Genomic DNA, 25,624 nt, shown 5'->3' on the forward strand with positions numbered 1-25,624 from the left:
AACATTTTTGGAAAATGTCTAATATACTGAGAAATGAGGAGAAGGAGTTGAACCTGTACCATCATTCAGTAAAATCAAGGCTGATCTGATTTTAATCTTATCATATTATTGTCTACAACCAGGAAATGTTTAGCTGCCCTTATCAAAAACCTACTTGATTCTGAATTTTTAATATATATATATATATACAAACTTCTTTAAGGAAGATAGTTACAGATCTCTCACAGGGAAAAGAATGTTTGCTCCCTTTGTATTGATTAGTGATATGCACAATACCAAATATGTACATACCTAGACTTATAACCATACCTGAAAGATGAGAAGGGAGTCAGAAGCCAGGCTCAGCTTTCCGTGTGGATTTGCTCGGAGCATGGAAGAAGTGACCAACTCTATTTTAACATACATAGCTCAACTATTTTATGGCATCTCACGGCCATTGTCTCAGTACAGATGGAAACCATTCAGTGTAAGTGCTGTAATGCGAAGCTCTGTACTAATGGCTGTCATCATGGCTTTTGGGATGAGACTTCATGAGATTTTAAAGACCCCATCTCAGCAATTTATCAATCTGCCCAACAACATATGACAGGACTGCTGGGTTGTTACCCTAAGGGAGAGACAGTAAGTTGTTGGGCACAAATCTGTTGCCTTCTCTCTGCATGACATCATCTTCATAAAAAAGTTGATTCAGAACTAGAGAGCAAGCATTTTCATTTATGAAATAATTGGATGGTTATAAATCTCTATCCAGTTCACTCATGTTCTTCAGATAACGAAATCTGCCATCTTTTCCCAGTCTGGTTTGTACACATTGCAAGCTAATAAGTATTTTCTACCCCTTCCTGATGGGTTTAGTAATTAGTTTGAGGACCACTATATGTGAGCCTTACCTTGGTGCCAATAGCCCACAGTCTCTAAAAACGACACATAAAGCACTGAAAGAGTGTGATAGTTGTCTAGAAGTGAAAGTAAACATCCCAGATCTTTGAAGTAATAACTGGATGTTTAAAATGGGTTACGCTCTGATCTCTCTGGATGTATGAATTAAATTGTCAAGCTGTCTTTATCAGCTGTAATCATCTTGAATGCAATACAGTACAGCATTTTTCACAGCATCCAACAACTCAAGAAGCACAATGCCTGGAAAGAAATAACTACCACAAATTAACTTTGTGATCTATTTCTCAGTTACATGTTAAAATGGACTAAATGTTAAATCCATGTGGTGCAGGAGGACCATGGTTTATATTATTGGTTGTGAATACAGCTTCGTCATCACTGCTCATTACCACAGGCATCAACAACCCAAGATTTTAATAAAAGCAAAGTAAAACTTTGAAGTGCGGTATTTCAGAGGATGGAGGGGATCAACAGGATAGTCTTCACTGGGACTTTATATCACATTGGTAAGTCATTGAAAATCTACCTTTTCATCCATACTCTGAATCTGCAAGTTTATTAGATTGCTCTAGCTTATACAGCATGAGTGATTGTGGAGTGAGTTTTGAACTACAACATAGCAGGGAATTCAAGTGTTAACTGATCTTAAGGTTCAAAATTCAAAGTAAATCTATTATTCAGGTACATATATGTTGCCATATATAACCCTGAGGTTCACTTTCTTGTGGGCATACTCCATAAATCCAAAAACCATAATAGAATCAATAAAAGACTGCACCCAACAGAATGGACAAATTATCAATATGCAAACAACTACAAATAGTGCAAATACAAAAGAAAAAAGAAAAAAAGCAATAAATATTGAGAAGAAGAGATGAAGAGCCCTTGAAATTTAGTTTATAGTTTGTGGGGACAGTTCAGTAATGGGGCAAGTGAATTTGAGTGAAGTCATCCCCACTGGTTCAAGAGCAGTGATGGTCGAGGGGTAATAACTGCTCCTGAACGTGGTTGTATGAGTCCTGAGGCTCCTGTTCCTTTTTCCTGATAAGAACAGTGAGAAGAGAGCAGGAGCTGGGTGGTGAGGATCCCTGAAGCTGGATGCTGCTTTTCTATGACAGTGCTCCATATAGGTGTGCTCTGTGATGGTGAGGCACATTTCAAAATCTGTGCTAAATACTGTGGCATTTGGCGGCGATGCTAACTCTAATCCATTACAAGTATCAAGGAACTGGTCACCAAGATACTTCAAAAAGCAGTTGATTGTTTTTCATTTATACCAGTAGCAGAATTAGGCCATTCGACCCATCAAGTCCTAACACCATTTTATTATGGCTGATCCATTTCCCTCTCAACCCCATTCTCCTGCCTTCTCCCCATAACCTTGCATGTCCTGACTAATAAGAATCTATCAACCTCCTCCTTAAGTACACCCAATGACCTAGCCTCCGTAGCTACCTATAGCAATGTATTCCACAGGTTCACCACCTTCTGGGTAAAGAAATTCATCCTCTAAATGGACGTCCCTCCATTCTGAGATGGTGCCCCTGGTTCTAGACTCCTGTTGTAGTAAACATCCTCTGCACGTCCACTCTATTTAGGCCTTTCAATATTCAATGCTTCAATGAGATCCCCCCTCACTTTTCTATATTCCTGCAAGTACACATCCAGAGCCATCAACCACTCATCATACGATAAGCCTTTCACTCCCAGAATCACTCTTGTGAACCCTTTCCAATGACAGCACATCTTTTCTAAAATAAGGGGCCCAAAACTGTTCACAATCCTCCAAGACCTCTCCAGTGCCTTATAAAGCATTGCGTCCTTGCTTTTAACATAGAAACATAGAAACTAGGTGCAGGAGTAGGTCATTCAGCCCTTCGAGCCTGCACTGCCAGTCAGTATGATCATGGCTGATCATCCAACTCAGAACCCTGTACCTGCTTTCTCTCCATACCCCCTGATCCCTTTAGCCACAAGGGCTAAATATATTCTAATCCTCTTGAAATCAATGCTAACATTGCATTTGCCTTCCTCACCATTGACTCAACTTGCAAATTAATCTTCAGGGAATCCTGCACAAGAATTCCCAAGTCCCTTAGCAACTTGGATTTTTGAATTTTCTCCCTGTTTGGAAAATAGTCTATGCTTTTATTCCCTCTACCATAGTGCATCACCATTCACTTCCTGACACTGTATTCCACCTGCCACTTCTTTGCCCATTCTCTTAATTTGTTTAAGACCTTCTGCAGCCTCTCTGCTTCCTCAACACTACCTGTTCTTCTACCTATCTTTGTATCATCCACAATTCTGGCTCCAGAGCCAACAATTCCATCATCCAAATCTTTAACATACAACATGTAAAGAAGCGGTCCCAACACTGACCCCGCTGGAACACCACTAGTCACCATTAGCCTTCTACCAATCAGCCTATGTTCTGTCCGTGCTAGTACCTTTCCTTGGTTCACCCAGAATGAAGCTGTCAAACATAAATCTTGTGAGTTCCAATGAGACCTCATTTAGTCTGACTCATCTCCTGCTTCAAGCAGGGAAAGGCATCAGCCCTACTCACCATGGCAGCTATTCATAGCAACACACCAAATTGGCTACCATGGAGGAGTCAGAGATTGTGGTGGGGAGGTGGTGATGTTGGACGTTCCTCAGGTACACCCAGAGGGACATGTAAACATGCTTTAATAAGATGTCAACCAGGAGGGAGGGTATGTATTGAGGCTGACTTGTCAGGCCCACTCTTAGAAGAGCTTGGCAAAAGATGGCATGTTCTATCCCCTGGCATTGACAATTCCTGTTTCTTGCAGCAATACAGAAAGAAATGTCAGATCTTCACAAGAAATATCAGCGTGATCTGTATACCAGTGTTTACATCTGCAGAGTGCAGATCCTTATAGAGCAATATACTTAATGTGAGGATTGAGTTCTTTAAATTAGGTATCAATCAGGAGGAACGATAAATGTGTAGCAAGCCAGTTACACAACTGGAACAAGGATTCATTCATTCAGGTTTTACACTCTGTGAAGCAAAATAGACGACATTTTTGTGTGCCATTTGGGTAGGCCCATCTGATTATTGCTGCACCACATTGATACTAACCATCAAACTTCAGACACAGCAAAGTGGATCAAAAGCAAACTGCTGGAGCATCTCAACAGACTGAGCAGCATCTTTGAAGGCAATAGGATAGTCTCTATGCAAGGTCTCAAGCTGTAAACTCATCTCCAATCATCCTCAGGTATTACAGGGTTCTGTTCCTGTGAACTGCTTGTAACCCAGAGAGTTTGTAAGTCAAAAATATGGCTGCAAACCCAGATCCCACATGATAGAAGAGCCTGTAGCTCTGCCACAGCTGGCTGATCCAACCTGCCCATCTCTGATACGCTCATTCGCATAAAGAGGCTCTACCTATTTCCGGAGTTTGCAAACGGGGGGGCAACTGGTGTCAATTTGCCTCCACAGATGCTGTTTGACCTGTTAAGTTCCTGCACTTCCTCCAGCAGTTTGTTCTTTGCTCTATGACTATATGTTGTCCAGTTTTTCTTTTATATAGGCATGGTCTTTGGAGGATGGTGTAACCTGCAGTCAGTACTGGAGCCCTTTAAATAGTGAAAAAAAATTAAACTAGGACAATATGCTAATAGTTCCAAGGCATTTTCTTGAGAGCCAAAAAAAAAATCTACGCCACATTGAGAACCAATATAAAACACACGAAAAATTACACCAGTGTTAAGTCCCCTGAAGGCTCAGCATATTTATTCAGTGAATAAGTTAATCATGTAGGCCAGGCAGATTCCAGGACTGATTCCCCAGTCTGCGCTTCATTGTGTCAATTTCACTCAATGTGAAACATTTTTGCCTTTGAATTACGATATGCTTTCCTCCCTGCTGTATACATCTGTGGACAGAGCAACAGTGACAGCACTTCACAAAATAATTAATTGCATGAAAAGTGCTTCGAGACATCTTGCAGATGTTATGCTACATATATTAGACAACTGAACTTAATAACTGTTGCTGCATTCAAACCACAACCTCTGCTCTGACAAACTACTTACCCTTCCTTTCCCACTGCTCAGTTCATTTACTGCTTGGTTCCTCTACCAATAACTATTTCAACAAATAATCCCACCAACCTACAACTCTTAAGCTTCTACTCCATCCTCCTTCAGCTTCCCTGTTTTTCTCTTTCCTCCTATTTCTATCTCTCTTTCCTCTTAAGCTCTCTTTTCTAACTTGTCCCCAGAATCTTCAACATCTCACAACCTTAATTCAGATGATCAAGGGTAGGCTGAGAATGAGATTTGCACAGATACTTCTTAAGTGACCTCGGTTAAGTGCCTGATACACTTAAGTTGCAATGTTACACATCATTCAAGTTTAATTTATGCAAGCAAATTACTGATGTTAAAAAAAGACATTTTGTATACCTTAAGGCAATTTTTTTTAAAAAAAAACTCATCAGCTTCATTCCTGCTGGCAACAAAATGTTAATATGTGCTCTTTGCAGTCTTCACCACTAATTCTTGTAGTTGCTGCTTAGCACTGTTAAGTTCTACAAGTGTGTTTGCAAGCAAGTTGAGTCAGAATGTATGTGCCAATAACATCTTGCTGATGCAAGTGGGGTAGAAAATTATCATTAATTATTGGGATGAAAAGATATAGAATTACTGTAGATGTAACAGAGTTTATGCTAGCATGGTAGTAAGTATGTTTTCTTAACAGCCAGTGAATACCTGAAGCAAACAGGATATTGAGAGAAACGACAGAGCTCGCAGGTATGTTCAGTTCACTGGGGTTGATACTATGTTGCCTTCGAAACATGCATGGGGATTTTTATGTGGATTTTACCGATGTTCACAGCTTCTGACTCTATGCTACCAAGCTAATTTAAAAGACAGCTGCACTCAGCCTGCAGTAATAATACAGTTGAGCAGCTGGACAACAATGTTATGAATGGCAAGTACCATTCAAAGTTAGGTTGCACCTCTGAAATGGAGGTTGTACTGTGGCTGCAGTACTAGCTGTTGCAGGAGGCATTTTGGCCTGAAAAACAACAATCAACAGGTGAGACAACAAGCTGGTGATTTTGTGACCCGGACTGGTCGAGGAGAGTTGTATTTTATTTACAGGTGGTTGGAATGGCCTCCAGACAAAGTCAGTGGGATAGATAGTTGCAGCAGTCAAGGCCAGCACATAAGGGTTAAGGATCTGGATGTAACACCATAACATGTTCAATGAACATACAGGGGATGTCATAATTAGTGAATGTACCTTCACACTGAAGTTTCCATATGATGATTTCCAGTCACTTCTCTATGCATTCAATATCTAGTAATGGTGTCTATCAATCAACCTCACCCCCAACACTCACAGGCTCACTCATCCTTCAATCATCACCATTACTGCAACTTGCAAATCAACTATGTTAGGTGGTGTGGTGAACTACGTATACCTGTCTGGACATGGCCCTCTGCTGACTGCTCCTGTGGCTCCTCCCACAGACCCCTGTATAAAGGCAGTTGAGGCCTGAGCCCGGCCTCTCTGTCTCCAGGATGTAGTATGGTGGTCACTCACTGCTTGTTGCTTCTTCCAGTCAATAAAAGCCGATAACTCGCCTTCGCGTCTCAGAGTGAGTTATTGATGGTGCATCAGATGGATCACTCAAATAGATCACAGAAATTCAGTCCCAAACTCCACATTCTCTTTCGGACTGGAGATGGTTGCATGTGTTGTCCTGCTTGGAGGAGAGACTATTTGACAGCCTGGCTGGGGAGCAGCAGAAAATCAACAGGTGCAAGATCTAAGAGATGAAGAAATAGCCCCACCAGCACAGAGGCTGTGTACAAGATGGGCCAGTGTTGCCTCTACATCCTGAGGAGACTGAGGTCCTTTGGAGAATGCAGGCCTCTGCTTCACATGTTCTGCCAGTCTGTTGTCACCAGTACAGTCTTCTCTGTGGTGGTTTGCTGGGGCAATGGCATCAACACGGGTGATGCCAACAGGCTCAATAAACCGATTAGAGACTGGCTCTGTTATACGAGTCAAACTGGAGATACTGGAGGCCGTGGTAGAACAAGGGACCCTACAGAAAATCCTGGCAATTCTGGACAACGTTTCTCACCCTCTCCATGCCACCTTGGCTGAACAGAGGAGCAGTGAATAGACTGAGGTAACAGTGTTGCTCCAACGAGCACTATATGAAGTCATTCTTACCCTCGGACACAAGGCTCTATAATGAGTCAACCTGTAGGCAGGGAAGTGATGACCCCTTCCTATTCGACTACTACTAACCTCCATTAATCAGAGTTCCATTTAGATCTGTTTACCACACCCTGCTATTGCAGACACTCTGTGCAATACTACCATCACTTCTTATCTGGATGGTGTGAATGTGCACCTATTACTGTATAATATTACAGTAAACCTTGCACTGCCACCTTATTAGAGTGAATTTGGAAGTCTTGTAAATCTTGTAATATTTGACTTGTAAATCTTGTACATCTTTTTGTTAAGGTAACTTATGTTTTTATTCTTTCTTACTCCTCTTCTAATACTTGTATAACTGTGCGTTTGTAATGCTACTGTGTCAATGTAATTTCCCCTGGGATCAATAAAGTATTGATCCACTTTTTATTTAATCATTTAGTGGTACATGGAATAGGCCTTTCCAGCCCTTTGAGTCATGCCGCTCCAGCAACCCTTAACAACCCTGCTTTAACCCTAACCTAATCACGGGACCAGTTAAAATGAGCTTTTAACCTATCCAGAATGTCTTTGGACTGGAGGAGGGAACTGGAGTGCCTGGAGAAAGTCCATACATTCCACAGAGAGGATATACAGACACCTTACAGATGATGCTGGAATTAAACTCTGAACTTGGCAGTCCAAGCTGTAACAGCATCAAGTTAACCACTATGCTACCATGGTGCCTAAAGGTTAAATTTTTCTGCAAGGTTAACTCTGCCTTGTGCTTCACAGATTCTACCTGAGCTACTGAGCATTTCCAGAGTTTTCTGTTTTTATTTCAGATTTCTGGCATCCACTGTATTTTCCATTTTTTTCTCAGGTCTTTCAAAAGTACAGATTATTCCTGCTGAGCACAATTAACCCATCACTAGTCCGTTCATATTTCCTTTTATGAAATTCCTAGCGTAAACCATGTTCTCATTCTCACACAGCCTCACAAACAGCTGCTTTATTCTGTTTCCAGTACCAGATTCCTCAAACAGTGGATAGTTTTTGGTCTGCTCCTCATCTCTGTCAGCAGCAGATAACCAACTACTAGCAGGTGATAGAATATAAATCCTGCTCCTGCAGACCAATATTATTGAAGAGATTTGTTAAGATTTAGACTGAACTGAACTTCCTTTTGAAGTCACCTCAACATCTCACTACCATGCCGAAGAAACATTGTGTTGTAAAGATACCAATGTGATAATATCATTGTCAAAAGAAAGAAGCAAATGTTGGCTGTTTTTACAGGGGAGCAAGTATTATGAAACAGTGGACAGGTGTTAGCATAAGCAACAGGTTAAATGGCTGCAGATCAGTGACGTTACCTTTACAACTTTGAGAAATAAACATGATTTAGTTGGTATAAAAACACTCTTTGTAAAGCATCACTGGACTTGCTGATGTGAAATTACTATCGATATACAGCAATTCAAATGATTTCAGAATAATCAGAAGTGACAAACCAACATGCATGGAAGATTGCACTATTCAATATCGAGGACAATCAGACCTAGCTAACAGATAATTCATTATCAGTGCAGCTAACAGATGCATTGAATCCAGCCAAAGCTGTTTCTTCAGTGATACTCACCAAGGATGAAAAGTTTTGCATCTGCCATATCAACATCCAGAGATGTTCTTGCAACACAAGTGTAGGTCCCCTCATCGTCTTCATTTACATCATTAATTTGAAGAATATCACCATCTATTAGTATTCTAGAAGGGAACAAATTACAAATCTTCTATTGTTAATGGTAAAGTTGATTTTCATGCTTTTATATATTAGAAAATATTCTACCAATGGCTACATGGATGCATGTTCAATGGCATAATTTACAATGTATGAATTATTTTCAGTCCACTGATACCAAATCATAAGATCCTGACATTTGAACTGTAGGGAGCATCAGGTTTATTTTAGTTACAGCAAAGTTCCAGATAAAATAAAACATTCTGGCAAGATGCAGACGAGGATAACAAGAGTTATCAATGAATTGCTGTGGAGCAATCTCCACAGCTAATTTTAATCAATGCCTCTCTAGTCTTGGTCTTCTACATCCCTCAACAATATCCCATGTAATTTCAAAGGACTGCATCTCACCTTCATAGTTACAAGCCTCTTGTATACTTAATACTGATATACTTAATATACTTAATATTGTCTTTAACAATTGTAGGTATCACCTTCTCCATTTTTTCTCCACCTTTCTTTTCTTCCTGCCAGTCATGGATCTATTTTTTCTTCAATTTGTTATGTTTCAATTTATTTGCATATCATTTTGCTCCAAATGCTTAATGTTAAAGTAATAGCTGCTTTGACAACATCGGGCTGCAGTTTACCACAGACATGCTCTCTGTTTTCTCCACGTCTCCCTCTTTCTACTCATCACTTTTCCAGTTCTAATGAAGTGCCCCAACCCAAGACATTCTCCATTTCTCTCTGCACTGTTTTGTTAAGGCTTTCCAGCATGTTTCCAAAATCAATGCAGCTGCACCTCAAGGAAACATGCTTAGCCCACTGCTCTACCCCCTATACATTCCTGACTGTGTGGCATGGCACAGATCAAACAACTGTTGTTGGTAGAATCTCAGATGGTAACAAAAAGGTATACAGGAACAAGAAAGTTCAGCTGGTTGAGTGGTTTGGAAGTAACTTTGGAGTCAACATCAACAAGACCAAATGTCTGATTGTGGACTTCAGAAATGGGAAGTCAGAAGAACACACACACACCAGTACTTATCGAGGGTTAGCAGTGGAAAGTGTGAGCAACTTCAAGTTCCTGGGCATCAACGTCTTAGAGGATCTATCAAGCGCCCAACATATTGATGGTATCATTAAAGAAGCATGCCAGCGGTTTTTACTTCATTAAGTGTTTGAGGAGATATGTACAGTATGTCATTAAAGGCTTGAGCAAATTTCTTCAGGTGTACTGTGGAGAGCATTCTAACTGGCTGAATGGTGTGCAAGGTGAAAGAGGTTTGTAGACTCAGCCACTTCATCACGATTACAACCCTCCCCACCGTCAAGTTAACTTCAAAAGGTGGTGCCTCAAGAAGGTAACATCCATCATTAAGGACCCTCCCCATCAAGGGCTTGCCCTTTTCTCATTACAACAATGCTAACTAGCTTAAAGATGTACACTCAGTGTTTTATGAATAGTCTCTTTCCCTCCAGTATCATTTCCAATTCATCCATGAATCCATAAACATGACATTACTAATCCTCTTCTCCACTATTTATCTTTTATATCGTAAATTACTATGTTACTTACATTTTCTACTGTACTGTTGCCACATAAATAACAAAATTCATGATATACATTAGTGATAGAAAACCTGATTCTGATTCAACCTATAGCCTGTGTGCTGTACTGCTGGCCAAGTATAAGTAGGAAAAGTGAGGATGCAATAAGGGAGCATTTAAAAATGTCCAGACGCACCATCAAGGAAAAGGTACTATACAAATCAGAATTAAATTGTTCATAGGTCAATTATTAAAGCTAATATTGAAAGTATTCACAAAAGAACTTGGGTCATGAACCACTGCTTTTATTAAATAAAAATTATTTCTAAATTATTTTTTTCTAAAATTAGACAAAGAAAATTTTCTGGAATATGTTATAAGTATTTTCAGTAATCAAATTGTATGTATATATCAAACACAGAGGAAATGTTAGCACACAAAACAAAATCTTAGTATCCATCCCTCATATCAGTTCATGAAACACAATCAGTATGTCTACAGCCAACTGACCTAATGAAGAAGTAGCTACTGATTTGGCACCATTCACTTTATCTGATGCTATTGGTAATAAATTGATATTGGCTATAATGGTGTCCAAAATGGAAGTGTACTTGCCCATTCTACAAAATATTACCTGTCATTCTCAGTTTGGTCACTGTAGATTTCAAATCCGTCCTTTCGCCATGATAACTCAAAGTCATTTTCGAAAGCCGAATCAAATTCAGCATGACATTTAAACTGTGCAGTTGCATCCTTCTGTATCATTAAATCCTCTGGGGGATCCACTATTTCTGTTGCAACTGAAAGAAAGATAGAAGACCAGAAATGCAGCGAGCACAGTTTTCATAATAGTGATCTGTAAAACTGAGCAGAATCATTTTAAACATATTAACATTGTACGTGAAAGCATCTGGACATTTTGATTAATGCATGGCTACGACTAATGTCATTGGTTGTTCCATGAATTCTGTGCCTGAGGAAGCAGCTTCCTAAATATTTCTTAACAAATTTTTAAACTGTTGTTTGAAGTTACAAAACAGTAAACAAAGAACTTAGTATGGTTATGACATTCACAAGAGAATATTAAAACAAAAAGCAGGATAGGCAGCACACTGCAATTCAGTAGCATACGTAAAAAGGTTCACAATGTGATCTTCTCCTGTAGCCAAGAAAAGTTATTTAGTTATTAAATGAGAAGGTACCTGTAGTTTGACTAATGTGCTTTTCTTAATTCCAAATGTTGCAACATTTAAGGCAGAAACATACTTAGACCCTTACAATCATCCTCACGACAGAACATTGTGCCAAAATGTAACTCAGCATTAGTTCTTGATTTGTGCTAAGGATCTGAAGCATGACAGTCTTTCACTCACAATAATGTGCCAGTACACTCTGTCAGAGTGAAAACTTAATGACCAAAATGCTTTGATGGTGAAGCAGACTATAAAGTATCTTAAAGATGGAGAGAGAGTTAGTGAGCTGGAGATGCTTCAAATGGGAATTACAATGTTTAAAGTCCTGAAAACTGCTGGCACATTCCCCAACAACAGAGAAACTAAATTTTGGAAAAGTTCAGAGGCTGATTTTGAAAGAGTGCAGCTAAGACCGAAAGAAGCTGCAGAAGGTTGTAAATCTAGTCAGCTCCATCTTGGGCACTGGCCTACAAATTACCCATGACAACTTTAGGGACCGGTTTCTCAGAAAGGCAGCATCCATTCTCAGAAAGGACCTCCGGCACCCAGGACATGCCTTTTTCTCACTGTTACCATCGGGTAGTAGGTACAGAACCTTGAAGGTACACACTCTATGATTCAGGAACAGCTTCTTCCCCTATGCCATCCAATTCCAAAATGGTCATTGAATCTGTGGACACTACCTCACTTTCTTTTAATATACAGTATTTCTGTTTTTGCATTTAAAAAAAATCTTTTCAATATACGTAATTTATTTACTTGTTTACTTATTATCATTATTTTTTATTTTATTTATTATTATTATTTTCTCTGCTAGATTATGTATTGCATTGAACTGCTGCTGCTAAGTTAACAAATTTCACATCACATGCTGGTGATAATAAACCTGATTCTGATTCTGATTTTGAATGATTATTAGGTTGGAGACTTGAATTGATTATGCCATGGTAGAGTCTCAAAACAACAATCAGAAATATAAAATAATTGGTTTGCTTAATAGTACCCAGTGTAGGTCAGAGAATCCCAGGCAATAGGTGAATAGGACTGAGACTGTGACATGGGCAGGAAAGATTTGTTTGATTTTGAGGTCCGTCAACAGTAAACTAAGGGAAGCTGATCAGGAGAGAACAGAATAGTAAACTGAGAGGTTGACAAAGTTGTTGAGGTTTCCTGTTGGGAACGAGCTGAGGTGGAAGTGGAATGTTTAGTGATGACGTAACATAATCACTTTGTGATCAAATTTAACAGAAAGTTTTAAAACTATATGGTTTTGTTTCAAACTGTTGCCTGGGACAGAAAATCAGCTGACATCTCAGAAACAGTTTTGAGTTGGAACTGTAAGCAATAGCTCTGGTCACTCCCATTTATGACAACATTTCTGTTCATTCAGTGCTCACTGTCAGCAAGCAGTTGGACGGTTTATAGACAGAGGAGAGGTCAAGGCCAGTGGGGTGGAGGGTGCTGAGCAGCAGCTTATGCCATATTTCAGCTGGTGCAACTTATTTCCACATTCCATTATGACAGGGGAGCCAGCTACTTCAGCATTTGCAAGTTCAAGGACTATGAGGGGTTTGGAGATAGAGTGGTAGTTTGCGAGGACAATGAATTGAGGAGGCAAGCAACAACAGTAGTTGTGAAAAAGGAGTAGAGGTTCTAAATAAAGAAAATGGTTAACAATATCAATGAATATTGGCATAAAGAGGGAAGCTGGATCTCAGCAGGTTCTAAATTAGAAAGACCAATAGTAAATATAATGAAACATTATATAAAAATAATGATCTATTATATGCTGAATGCAAAATGTTCAGCTGTCAACAGCACTAAATATTGACTGGTTTAACAAAGACTTGACCGAATGAAATGTAATTAGGTGAAAACGCAACAGATCAATGAATTGTTGTTAACTCATAGGTTGCATTAATATACACATATGGCAAAACTTACTTTCACTAACTATATTGTGTGACACAGTGATCTAGGTAGTTTGTTTAGAGCAGGTTGTTGGGAAGTGTCTTTAACCAACTTAATGAAGTCTCTATTTTGAACTGGAAGTCCACAACATGTAGTTTTAGTTGATCTAGTAATTGAGATAAAAGCAAATGAAAAATGACCAATGCAAGTCTCACCCCACTAATACCCTAAAGCGCAAAATTCATTTGCTGGTTATTTGCCCCTAATTTGTCAAGAGAATTCACTGCAATATTCCGGAGAACATCAAAGAAACACACGTCCAGTTGATCAATTTTTCTGGCTGAGTGGCAAAACCCACTCACAGAGAAAGCCTGTTGTTTCGTTGTTCTACCTAGTGATCTGTGATGCATTCTCTTGAAAGACGTGGTATGCTATTTTTGAAATGGACGTATTAGGGAGATGTTTGAAATACAAAGAATAATGATTTATTATTTACTGAATATAAAACTGCCACTGCCCACAGCACTAAATACTGATTGATTCAACAGAGATATGTCCAAATGAAATGCATTGAAATGGGAAAGCAATATACCCAATGAATCTGTTAGCTCACAGGTTGTGTTTGCACACACACAGACATACTCTCTCTCTCTCAAATGCTTGTATTCTTTCATGAAATACAGTACTGTGCAAAAGTCCTAGGTACACAGATCTATATAGCAAGGGTGCCTAAGAATTTTGCACAATACTACAGTAATTTTATGTATTATACTGTACTGCTACCACAAAAAAACAACAAATTTCATCATGTATATGAGTGATGATAAACCTGATTCTGATATGGGTCTCTTTTGTGGAGTGAAAGTGGGAAGGGGGCAGAGAGAAGAGAATCATGGATGGGAAAAGGCAAAGAGAGGGCAGAGAGCAAAAAGTACCGGAGAGACATCCTATAATGATCAACAGACCAATTTTTTGGAATCTAATGACCTTGCCCGGTGTCTCAGGGCTGGGTGTATCTGCACCCCTGCCCTTGGCACTCCTTCTCTGCCACCCATCCGAAACAACTCCTGCAGCACTCCACCCTCACCATTCCCAACATCCTTTGCTTCCACCAGATTTACAAACTCACTCTCAGCTCCACATTGACAAATACAGTTCTGTGCAAAAGGCTTAGACACCCTAGCTATCTATCTATCTATATATATATAAAAGGCTTGTGCATACAGTACTGCACATGCTTCCACACAGTGCTACAGAAGAATTTGTCATTAGGGGGAACGTTGGTAGGTATCTCCACCAGGCCAATGATGTCTATCTATAAATACCATCCTGCCCACAACACTGCTCTCCAACTCCACTTAAATTCTTCAAGAACTGTACTGCTGATATACTGCAATGGATTCATCTAATTGAATGCTATTTTATACACAGAATATAAACATTAAGAATGAGCTTTATCGGAGATGGTAAAACATCTAGTTCCTTACAGTTCTGACAAAAGTATATATATTTTTATGTTTGTAAGTACTGATGAAGCCCAGTTACTAAAGAATGCATCCCCAGTGCCATCCATTATGAATGGGCATGAGTTTCAGAGCTGCTGGATTCTGTTTTTTTCGCCCGGGGTCCCTGCCAATCAAGGAGGTAGAAACCAATACAAAGAATACAGGTCAGAAGCAGACAGGCAAAACCAGGTGCTTTTGAAATTGACCTCTTGAGAAAAGCCACTTTTAAAACAAACATACCCAGCTAATGCTATCTCCAGTATGTAAGTCAGCTCTGTATCCTATCTGTACTTTTGTGTGTGAAGGAAACATGATTTTAAATTACTCATTTATACACAAAAATAAGTTTCAGAATGGAAAAAAAATGCAGTGCAGCAGCAAGCTGTGCTGGTGGGTCAAAAGAATAATTTTTTTACGACCTCTCTCAATGTAATTGTATTGCAACACAATGTAACATCTGTTCATTGTAAGAACTTGTTCAAAAAATGCATGCATGCAAGCATGCTAATCACCTCATTATCAGACAGCTCCTGTAGCATTGTACCACAGCAAGTAATCAGCAATTCAAAGACAACACATGAGGCAAGAAAACCGGCATGAAGGAACCAAATAACTGAAACATATCAATTATTGCTTACCGGCAGGATAAACCCAATTTGTCCAAATTATGGATAGATCAGTCCCAGCCCCTCTCTGTGATCTTTCCTCCCATTGTTCTCTGAGAACTATTTCAGTGCCAACTCTAGCATCCTGTTCCCCAGATGTATTGCCTTACTAAGGCAATGTTCAACCTCGTGTTCCTGATACTGCTTTTATACTTGTTCCTAATGCTTGTTCCCAAACTAAAAGTGCCTTAATCACTGTAATAATCTTGAAAACCACGGAGAGATAGCAATCCAAAAGTCCTTGATGTTTCCACAAATCTACAAAGACCTCTTGAGCTTGCTTCTGCATCCCCTCAAAAGAGATTAGTTGCATTTATCACATTAGGGCACCTGAACTATATGTAGCTTCCCTCGCACAACGAAACTGGTTTCACTCTTTCTTGCCCTGTGGCTAATGTAAAGAACAGGCACTTTTGCCTTTCCATTATAAATTAGCACAGGCATATACATTAGCACAGAGCTACATAAGCACTGCCCCCAACCACATCTCTTCCTTTTCACTCACATCTGCTCTTACCCATCCTCCTGCCAACCATACATGGGGTTCCTCTTGTCATCACCTACCACCCCACCAGCCTCTGCATCCAGCACATAGTTCTCTGGAATTACCATCATCTCCAATGGGATCCCACCACCATGTACATCTTTCCCTCCCCCCAATTTCTGCTACCACAGGAATTGCTCCCTACATGACTCCCTTGTCCATTCATCCCTCTCCACTGATTTCCCTCCTGGCACTTAAACTTGCAAGTGGAACAGATACTACACCTACCCCTACACCACCCTCACTACCAATCAGGGTCCCAAACAGTCCTTCCAGGACAAGCAACATTTCACCTGTGACTCTTGTTGGGGTGATATACTGTGCCCGATTCTCCCGGTGTGGCATCCTGTACATTGGTGAGACCTCACATAGATTGGAAGTCCGTTTCACTGAGCACCTACGCTCTATTCACCAGAAGAAGCAGGATCTCCCAGTTTCCACCCATTTTATTTCCAATTCCCAATCTCATTCTGATATCTCAATACATGTTTTCCTCTACTGTCATGATGAAGCCACACTCAGGTTGGAGGACCAACTCCTTATGTGCTGTCTGGGTAGGCTCCAATGTGATGGAACCAACACTGATTTCTCAAACTTATGGTAATTCCCCTCCCTCTATCGCCTTGCCTATCCATTGTCTCTCTCTGGTGCTCCTCCCCCATTTTCTTTCTTCCATGGCCTTCTATCCTCATGTATCAGACTTCCCCTTCTCTAGCCCTGTAGCGCTTTCACCAATCAACTTCCCAGCTATTTATTTCATCGTTCCCACCCACCTATCACCTCGTCCTTCTCTCTTCCCTCCCCCACCTTTAAATCAACTCATCTTTTTGTCTCCAGTCATGCTAAAAGGTCTCATGCCAAAATCTCGACTTTACTCTTTTCCATAGAAGCTGCCTGGCCTGCTGAGTTCCTGCAGCATTTTGTGTGCATTGTTTGGATTTCCAGCATTTGCAGATTTTCTCTTGTTTGAAGTTTCTACACTTAATGTCTTTTTTTTCTTTTCAAGGTGGATGGGATTCTGTCAAAGACCCTGACCTAGAGCTACACTCAGATTTCAGTTCTTTGAGGCAATGGGAACCACTCCTGGGGCTCATTGGCCATTCATTTTTCAATATCTCAAGGACACGGCCTCAGAAACGAGTGCACCTTTGGGATTCTGAGGCTCTGCGGCACAACTCTATGCCTACGCCAAGAACTGAAGCATTGCAAAAGAAAACAGAATATCGGGAGCAGTGGATCAGCTGTCGGAGGGCTCTGTACTCAGTGAACCACCCTCTCGCTCTCTCTCTGTCATTGGTGGGGAAAAGTTTGTTGCCACTTCTCGAGTTGGAGAACTCGGAAAAATAAGTGGTACGACAGACTTCAAAATTGTAAATAAACAAGTGTTTTTGTTTCTCTTGTTAGTCTCCCCTCTCACTGTGTGACACCTCTCTGTCCCTTCATTGGGGGGGGGGGGGGGAGAGTAAGAGAGAGCCTGTGGTATGTCAAATTGTCGGGTGAATGATTAGATTTTGCTATCCTGCTAATCATGGTCTTTCTTGGGGATTTTGCTTCTGCATGCTTGGCGGGTGGAGGGTGCTGATGATTTTTGCTGAGTTAAACGAGGGGGAAAGGATGGGTCCCATTGTTCTGCTACTGCTTCTCTGTGGGTGGGTGAGCAGGGGGGCTTTGTGATTCTAACGTTTTTACTGTCACTCATTCTTTGGGGCATTCTTCTGCTTTCATGGATGTCTACGAAGCACAAGAATTTCAGGGTGTATGTTGTATACATTCACTGATATTAGAATGGAACTAGTGAACTAGTCACAATAAGCCTTGAATCGGCTGGCAAAGAATGGCTGTTCAAGAAATTTACAAGTCACTTTATTGAAAAGGAGATCATTTTGCATATTCTGAAACATATTGAGATGAAGTGTCACATAATCATGTGACAATTATGACAAGTCTTTTTTCAACCTCCAGTCTACATGAGAGTGCTTCGTAATGAGTTTATGTTTTATCTGATTCTTCTGATGATGATAGCTAGTTCTTCACTTGTGAAGATCAGGAAGGAAGAAGAGTCATCAGGAGCGACTGCCACAAGCCAACAGCTGCAATTATTGACCTTGATATTTGCCTAAGTTGGTCTTGTACCTTTTGCACAGGGCACCAGGATCTCCCTTGCCCTGAGAGAGTTCTCTGTAGAGCACTGATTTTGGTAACCTGGAGTTGTCCATGTGACATGTGGTCTGACCAGCACAGCTGCTTCAATGCTTGGAAGTTAAGTCTTCTCCAGGACCTCACTTTGGAGACACAATGCTGCCAGCTGATACACATGCAGAAGTGGAGGCAGCGCTGATGGAAGTGCTCAGGCTTGCGCTACTAGACCCAGGCTTCGCAGCCGTACAGCAGCGTTGTGACGACAGCAGCCCTGTACACCTGGATTTTTGTGGACAGACGCAGCTGGTGTTTCTTCCACAGACATTTATTGAGGCACCCAAAGATACTGCTGGCTCTGAGTTGATTGTCAATGTCCCTTACTACCGCAGCATCACTGGAGATGACACTGCCCAGATAAATGAACTGCTCAAATGTAGTGAGAGGGTGTTAGTCAATGGTGATCTGAGGTGGGTTGGAAACACCACAAGGGGGCTTCTGATAGAGGATCATTATTTTCTTCAGACTGACTGTTTACCTAAAAGCCCTTGCAACCTCGGTGAACTAAGTGACAAATTTTTCCAAACAGCTGATTATTGACTACAGGACAAAGAAGCTGGAAGTTCATGAGCCAGACCTTATCAGGGGATCGGAGGTGAAGAGGGTCAGCAACTCTGATGACCTTGGTGTTATCATATCAGAGGATCTATCCTGGGTCCAGCATGTAAGTGCCATTACATCAAAGAGACAAAAGTGCCTCTATTTTCTTACAAATTTGCAAAGATTGACTTGTCATTGAAAGCTGACAAATTTGTATAGATGTGTGGTGGAGATTATATTGACAAGTTGACAGGTTGCATCACAGTCCGGTATGGAAAGCTCAATGCCCTTGAATGGGAAATCCTATAAAAATTATTACATACAGCCCAGTCCATCACAGAAAAGTCACTCCACCTTTGAGCACCTCTACAAGTAGCACTATCGCGGGAAAGTAGCATCCATCATTTGGGCTCCCCCACCATCTAGGCCATGTTTTCTTCTCACTGCTGCCATCAGGAAGATACAGGAGCCTCAGGATCCATAACACCAGGTTCAAGAACAGTTATTACCCCTCAAACATCAAGCTCTTGAACCAGAGGGGATAACTTCATACCACTTCATTCAAGTCAACATAATACTGTTCCCTCAATGTATGGGCTTACATTCAAGCACTCTTCATCTCATGCATTCAATGTTTATTGTTTATTTACTAATTATTATTATTTTTAATTTTGTTTCTTTTTGTATTGCACAGTTTGTTGTCCGTCCGTCTTGTTTGTGTGCTATTTTTCATTGATTTGATTATGTTTTTTTTGTATTTACTGTGAATAACCACAAGAAAATGAATCTCAGGGTAGTACCTGGTGACATTTATGTACATCAATGATAAATTTACTTAGAACTTCTCTTGCTTTATTTTGCATATTGTTCCATATTATGGTGGATTCTGAACTCTATCCACAACCGCAGAACCCTGACTGTACCATGTTCCCTCCTGAGTTATTAAAAGATCTTAAAGAGTGTTGATGGGAGAGGGGAGGTTGGAGTGTTTGTGTGAGAGGATGGTAGAGATGGAACATACATTCAACATGTAAATGGACTTCAATGCCCAACTTGAAGTTCATTGCTACATTGCACAGAATAGAATATGCTTAATTACTCTACAATTACTCTACAATCTGATGAAGTATTTGAACATGAGTCAAAGCAGTAGAAAGCCATTTGATTCCTTGCTCCTTCTCAACCTTGAAGTTCATAGCTATATTTTCTTTTGCATCAGTCTCACTTTCTTAACCCAATACAGCTTGATTCTTTTAATAGCTAAAATTCTATCAATGTCTCAAACATAATCAGTGACTGAATCACCATAGCCTATTTTAGTAGTGAGTTCCAAACATTCACCTCATTCTTGTTGAAATGCCCTCTTATCTCTGCTCTGAATTGTTATTTTGAGGGTGAAATGGTTTGGGTCCCCCAAGCCAGTGGAAACATCAACTTTACTCTCCTGTCAAGCTCAGTAACAATTTAATACTTCAATGAGATCTGATCAGAGGGCTTTTTTTTAAGGAGGGATTATATCTTGTTTCCCAAAGAGTATATTGTGTTAATACAATTTTGATGCTTCCCGCACATTACTAAATACATCTGCTTAACAGAGCATGATTATTGAGTAAAATTAATCAATATTGTTAAAAATGTTAGAAAATGCATTTTTCTTTTAAAATAACACCATAGTTATTGTAATTAGCATTTACGTATACTTTAAAATGATTATGCAAAATAAAACAATAAATAAAATCATTTAAATTTTATAAAGAACAGTGTTAAGAAACTACTTTAATGTCAGAAACTGCAGTCCAAAAATAGCATATTAAGAATTAGTGTAATCAAACCATTAACCTAAAAGTTACAGCAAAGGCAGATACTGAAATACAATGCCACGATACCACAAACTTGTAATTGTGTGATTTTAAGCTTCTCTATGGACCAGTGGCTCTAGATTTGCGCCACCAACAACTGCCATAACAATGAGCTGATCTTTCGGGCTCTCTAACCTCGCTCTCCTCTTGCTTACAGTGACAGCCCAGAGAAGCTGGTACGCAACCCTGCCCTCAGGGATCCCTCTTGGGTTGAGGGACCAAGGGGATGCATAGCAACAGAATTCAGCAAGTCCTTGAAAGTGTTAGTGCTAGCTGACAGCAAGAAATGCCCTGGTTTTGAACACAGGTTTAAATAATTCTTTCCTAGTACAAGCACCTGCAAGTGTGTGGTTAAAAAACAATGATGTAAACAAGCCTGCGTACTGTAGTCAGGCTTGGCAGGTAAATAGAGTAAATGGCAAGGGCCAGATTTAGATCTCCCAATCAAACAGCCTATTCTGGTAAACTGGTTTATTATCATCATAGGTGCTGAGGTGCAGTGTAAAACCTTGTTTTGCATGCTACCCATGCAGATCATTTCATTACATCAGTACACTGAGGTAGAACAAAGGAAAAGCAGCATCAGAATGCAGGTGTTATGTTACAGACAGAGAGAAACTGCAGTGCAGATAGATAGCAAGGTGCAAGGAAGCCATGAAGAGGTAGATTATGAGGTAGAGTCCATTTTACAAGAAGACCATTCAATAGTCTTATAACAGCAGGATAGAAGCTGTCACGGAGCTTTGCAGTATGTATTTATAAGAGGCACTGACGAGCCATACTTTGCCAAAATAACTTGTCACACAATAATGGAATACTTCCATTCACATTAATATAAATTACCAATATTAGAGCAACACTAGCATTTACATCATGCAAGTTACCATAAAAGTCTAATACTAGGACTGACGGACATAAACATTCTGAGGATGGTCATTTAAATACTGCAGGGCAGGTCATATGGGTACTGTGTAAAAATATTCCTTTTTTTATTGGCTCTGTGTCATTTCAAAGTGTGTTGCAAATTCATTTCCATTAAAGTGTGAATATCTATTTAGCTTTGCTGAGCGAAAGGTCAAGCATAGTGATCCAAGACTATTCATCATTTTCTTACAGACACAGCACAATATCAGCCCATTCAGCCCAATGAGCCTTCACTGCTCAATTGCACCCATTAACCAAGTAACCTACTAAGCTGCACATCTTTGAACTGCGGAAGGAAAACAAAACACCTGGAGGAAACGCTCGTGGTCATGGAGAGAGCATACAAACTCCTTCCAGACAATGGATGAATTGAATGCAGGGTCTTTGGCGTTGTAATAGCATTATTCTACCATGCCACCCTGGCCAAAAGATGGGTATGATTTTTAGTTCCATTTGTAAATTACATAAATTACACAGTTCATTAATACAGTGGACAAATGTGTATTTTTAAATCATAAAACTCAAATTTGAACAAGACATTCAAGATAGTTTGGACAACAGTGCTCACTGGTGGCCACACAGCTGAATCACAGTTTTCTTTATTGTTTTCAAATTTCAAACGATTTATTTTGGCAGAATAATGCAACAAGTGCAGTTTCAATTGGGCATTTAGACAAAGAGCTGGTTTGGAAAAGGGATGAAAGCACCATTGCGGGTCCTGAGCTATACCACGTGGTCCTTATTCAAAGCCATCAATATTTGCATCTGTTTAATTTTCAGAAATTAAATTAAACGCTGAAGGAGATGGAGCAGGCTCATTTGGAGGCTAGAAACGTGGACAGTTAATCAAGGGACATTATGAAAACTCTTTACTAAAATTACAGTTGTGCCCCCCAGGCAAGTCTTTCTCACACCACATTCTCCATTCATTCACCTTGTTACCCACATTCAGTAATGAAAGTTAAAGTGTTGGCTGGCTTAGTGCCAACTTTCCTTAAATGTATATTACAAAGGATGCGACAAGATTCAAAAATAAATATTACAAATTAAATCTGGGGATTCATTAAATTGCTGAGATTTGTTGATGAAATTTAATGGCCCAAATTGTAAAAGGCAAAAATATAATATATTTAACACTGGACTATATCAGTAGCATAAATTCAAACCCACACACAAAGTGCTGAAGGAAGTCTGCAGACAAGGCAGTATCTATGGAGGGGAAAGATGTTTCGAGCAGGGAACCATGATGCCAACTTATTGGCAACCAAGAGTAAATTTCTGTTATATTGGGCAATGAGTTGAATGTGCAAAAGCCCATTGGTAGCCGGGTTAGTAATTGTTGAAAACACAGGATTAATTGACATGGAAATAATAGGCCTCTTTCTATACAGAAAATTTCTATGACTCTGTCACATAAGACTGCCAATGGGACGAGGAGAAATAAATAGTCAGTGGGAGAGATGATGTTTTGCTGCAAAATGAGAAAGCTGCACTTCAGAATAATTGCACTTAAGATTTTAGAATGTTCAAAACTAATTTTACCAAACACACTTCTCCTCAAATACATCTCGCAATTTTGAATAATATTTTACATTGTAACCGTTCCGTCTACCTTTTCGATTTTGATAAGGCAGATAAAATCATTTTATCTTGAACAAATAATGTAATATAAAAGATAAATAATAAAATATAATAATATAAAAAGGATACCAAGTTTTTTCAGATATATAAAGAATAAATGAGAGGCAAGAATGGATATCGGACTGCTGGAAAATGTCAGTAAGAGAGGTAGAAAACAGAGACAAAGAAATGGATGATGAACCTAATAAGTATTTTGCATCAGTCTTCACTTTGGAAGAGACTAAGAGCATGCCAGAAAGTCAGGGGTATCAGGGGGCAGGCGTGAGTGCAAATGAAGTTGCTAATTCTAAGGAGAAGGTGCTTGGGAAGCTGAAAGGTCTGGAGGTAGATAAGTCTATCAGACCAGATGCACTGCACCCCAGGGCTTTGAAAGAGTTAGCTGAAGAGATTGTGGAGGCATCAGTAATGATCTTTCAAGAATCACTAGATCTTGGAATAGTTCCTGAGGATGGGAAAATTGTAAATGTCACTTTACTCTTTAGGAAGGGAGAGAAGTGGAAGAAAGTTAGCCTGTCCATTATTAATGATAAAGTTTTGGGGTACTTGGAGGCACATGATGAAATATACCAAAGTCAGCATGGTGTCCTTATGGGGAACTCTTACCTGACAAATCTATTAGAATTCATTGAAGAAATAACAGGCAGGACAGACAAAAGAGAGTCAGTCAATGTTGTATACTTGGATTTTGAGAAGGCCTTTGACAAAGTGATGCACCTGAGGTTGTTTAACAAATTAAGACCCCATGGTATTATAGGAAAGAGACTAGCATGGATAGAAGATTGCTGACTGGCAGGAGGTAAGGAGTGGGAATAAAGGGGGCCTATTCTGATTGGCTATTGGTGACTAGTAGGGATCCGTAGGGCTTGGTGCTGGGACTGTTTCTTTTCACATTATATGGTATATCAATGATTTTTAATGATGGAATTGATGGCTCTGTGGAGATGTTTGTAGATGATATGAAGATCGGTGAAGGGGAAGGTGTTGTTGAGGAAGCAGGGAGTCTGCAGAAAGAATTATATAGATTGGGAGAATGGGCAAAATAAAGGCAGATGGAATATAGTGTAGGGAAGAGTATGGTAGAAGGAATAAAGGCATAGGCTATTCTCTAAATTGGGAGAATATTCAAAAATCAGAGGTGCAAAGGGACTTGAGAATCCTTATGTAGGACTTCCTAAACTAAAATTGCAGGTTAAGTTGGTGGTAAAGAAGGTGAATGCGGTGTTCACATTAATTTAAGGACTAGAATATACAAGCAAATGTAATGCTAAGGTTTTATAGGGCATTCAGCAGACCATCTTTGTGTCTTGTCAGCAGCTTTGGGCCTCCTATCTAAGAAAAGATAGGCTGGCATTAAGAAGGCCCAGAGGAAGTTAGTGAGAATGATTCCAGGAATGAAAGGGTGAATGAATGAGGAATGTTGATGGATCAGGACTTATGGTTACTGCAGTTCAGAAGAATGAGGGGTAAAGCTCATTTAAAGCTATTGGATATTGAAAGGCCAAAATAAGAGTGGACATGAAGAGAACGCTCCCTACAGTGGAGGAGTCTAGCATCAGAATAGAGGGGAGTCCACTTAGAACGGAGATCAGGAGGAATTTCTTTAGTCAGAGGGAGTGGATCTGTGTAATTTATTGACACAGAGGCCGTGGAGGCCAAGTCTTTGTGTCTATTTAAAGTGGAGGTGGATGGGTTTTTTTAATCAGAGTATCAAAGGTTATGGGGAGAAGGCAGGAGAATGAGGTTGAGAGGGTTAATAAATCAGCCATGATGGAATGGCAGAGCAAACTCAATGGGCCGAATGGCCCAATTCTACTCCTATGTGTTGTGGTTTTATGGTCCAAATATTTCATGACTACCAGTGAGCAGAATGAAAATGTAAAAAAATATATTTTAAAGGTTTACAAATACATATTTTCAACATATTTGATATTTAGAATATTTTATAAATTCCCTAATAATGTTCTTGCAGCAAATAAAATCCAAGTTTAGAAACATCCATAAAGGTGTCCAAAAAGACTATTAAGTCCTGACAGATTTGATATTGTGGCAGAGCTCAGATTCTGTATGTATTTTTTAAAGTCACTACAATAGGACATGAAACTCAAATTGTGTTCAATGCAAACCTGCCTGAAGTTTTGTGATTATTAATGACAGATGGCTGATCTTGAACAAGTGGGCAGGACCCTGTCCAAATGAAGCCCTCTCCCACAATGTGGTATTTGATTGTGTGTTGGAAAACAGAGGAGGTGCAATTG

At 39.8% G+C, this 25,624-nt stretch overlaps 1 protein-coding gene across 1 annotated transcript in view; it reads right to left on the minus strand.

Annotated features, from left to right (window-relative positions):
• chl1b (cell adhesion molecule L1-like b) overlaps positions 1–25,624 on the minus strand; it is a 547,507-nt gene that overhangs the window by 378,100 nt on the left and 143,783 nt on the right. The window contains exons 14-15 of the mRNA XM_059944908.1: positions 11,026–11,191; positions 8,739–8,863 (exon numbers count right to left, since the gene is read on the minus strand). Of these exons, the coding sequence (XP_059800891.1) occupies positions 8,739–8,863; positions 11,026–11,191 (291 nt within the window). The remainder of the gene's footprint in view (positions 1–8,738; positions 8,864–11,025; positions 11,192–25,624) is intronic.

This window comes from Hypanus sabinus, chromosome 19, assembly GCF_030144855.1.
Source record: "Hypanus sabinus isolate sHypSab1 chromosome 19, sHypSab1.hap1, whole genome shotgun sequence".
NCBI lineage: Eukaryota > Metazoa > Chordata > Chondrichthyes > Myliobatiformes > Dasyatidae > Hypanus > Hypanus sabinus.